General features: G+C 59.8%; 1 protein-coding gene across 1 annotated transcript in view; it reads left to right on the top strand.

The window, feature by feature from the left end:
- The window catches only part of POMT2 (protein-O-mannosyltransferase 2), a 45,182-nt gene extending 44,180 nt beyond the window's left edge, over positions 1-1,002 (top strand). The window contains exon 21 of the mRNA XM_010844382.1: positions 572-1,002. Coding sequence (XP_010842684.1) covers positions 572-677 — 106 coding nt within the window. The 3' untranslated portion in view covers positions 678-1,002. The remainder of the gene's footprint in view (positions 1-571) is intronic.
- Positions 1,003-1,123: the final 121 nt, after the last annotated feature.

The raw sequence follows: 1,123 nt of genomic DNA, 5'->3' as shown, positions 1-1,123 counted from the left end.
TCTGGCTCATGTTGGACAGCACCCCTCTGCAGTTACCTGGCTCCTAGCTGGCGTGGCTCTCAGCGGGGGGGCAGGGGGGGCAGGTGGTAGAGGGTCGCCAGGGGGTGCAGTGTGGCTCAGAGTAACTGCAGGGAGGATGCTGTTTGGCAGGCCGCCCCCTCCCCCATCTCACAGTCTCACAGATCTGCAGTTGAGCATCACTGGCCTTGAGGGGCCAGGGGCAACATAAAGTCCTGAACTGGGAATAGGAGACTTGTGACCTGAGAGCACATCCACATTTTAACAGAGAGTCTGGGCCACACAGCCAATGACCAGACCCTGGACTGCTCTGTCTCCTGGGCCTCTTGAGAAGAGTCCTTTTCCCTTACTGTCATTAAGTCGCTCTCTTTCAAGGTCCCAGAGTATGGTGTCCCCACGTGGTGAAGTCACACAGGCGTGCTGACACCTCAGGGTGGGTCCCGTAGGTAGAGAAGGTCTGAGGAGCTGAGCGTCAGGGGTCTCAGGGCTCCCCGCCTCCGCCGAGGCCCTAGGGTGCCAACTGCCACCCCGCCCCCCGGGTTCTCCCCCACAGTTTCTACCTCTTCCACCCTCTGGCTTACGGGATGGTAGGTCCCCTGGCCCAGGACCCCCGAAGTCCGATGGCCGGGCTCAGGTGGCTGGAATCGTGGGACTTTTGAGGCCACTTCGAGGACTCCAGCCTGAGACCAGGACCTTCGAGGGGACGGCCAGCTGTGGAGCCAGTCCCCGGACCTTCCAGCCGTGGAGGAAGCAGCCCGAAGAGCCTGTGGACTTGCACTGCCTGCCAGCACGCAACCCGCTGGGGAGCACTGCGGCCCTGCTCCTCGCAGAGGCTCCTCCACTGGCTCTGCTCAGCCACAAACAACTTCCCTCTCAGCCCCGTCCCCCGTGAGTGGATGAGTGTGAGCGTGCATGTGTCCGTGTGCCTGTGCAGTGTAGACCATGGCTGTGGACAGTGGAGCATCATAAACTCTTAAGAAATCGTCCAGGGCTACAGTAGTATTTTCTGGTGTTTTTTTCTCACTGGATTGGGTTGTAAGATTCATCAGAAATTCTCAGCTCCAGGAAGGCTGACTGCACTGACCCCGCCTTGGGGAATTACCTC

Source organism: Bison bison, unplaced genomic scaffold, assembly GCF_000754665.1.
Source record: "Bison bison bison isolate TAMUID 2011002044 unplaced genomic scaffold, Bison_UMD1.0 scf7180017864201, whole genome shotgun sequence".
NCBI lineage: Eukaryota > Metazoa > Chordata > Mammalia > Artiodactyla > Bovidae > Bison > Bison bison.
The sequence above is the reverse complement of the archived record's forward strand: the minus strand, read 5'-3'. Positions and strand labels throughout refer to the sequence as shown.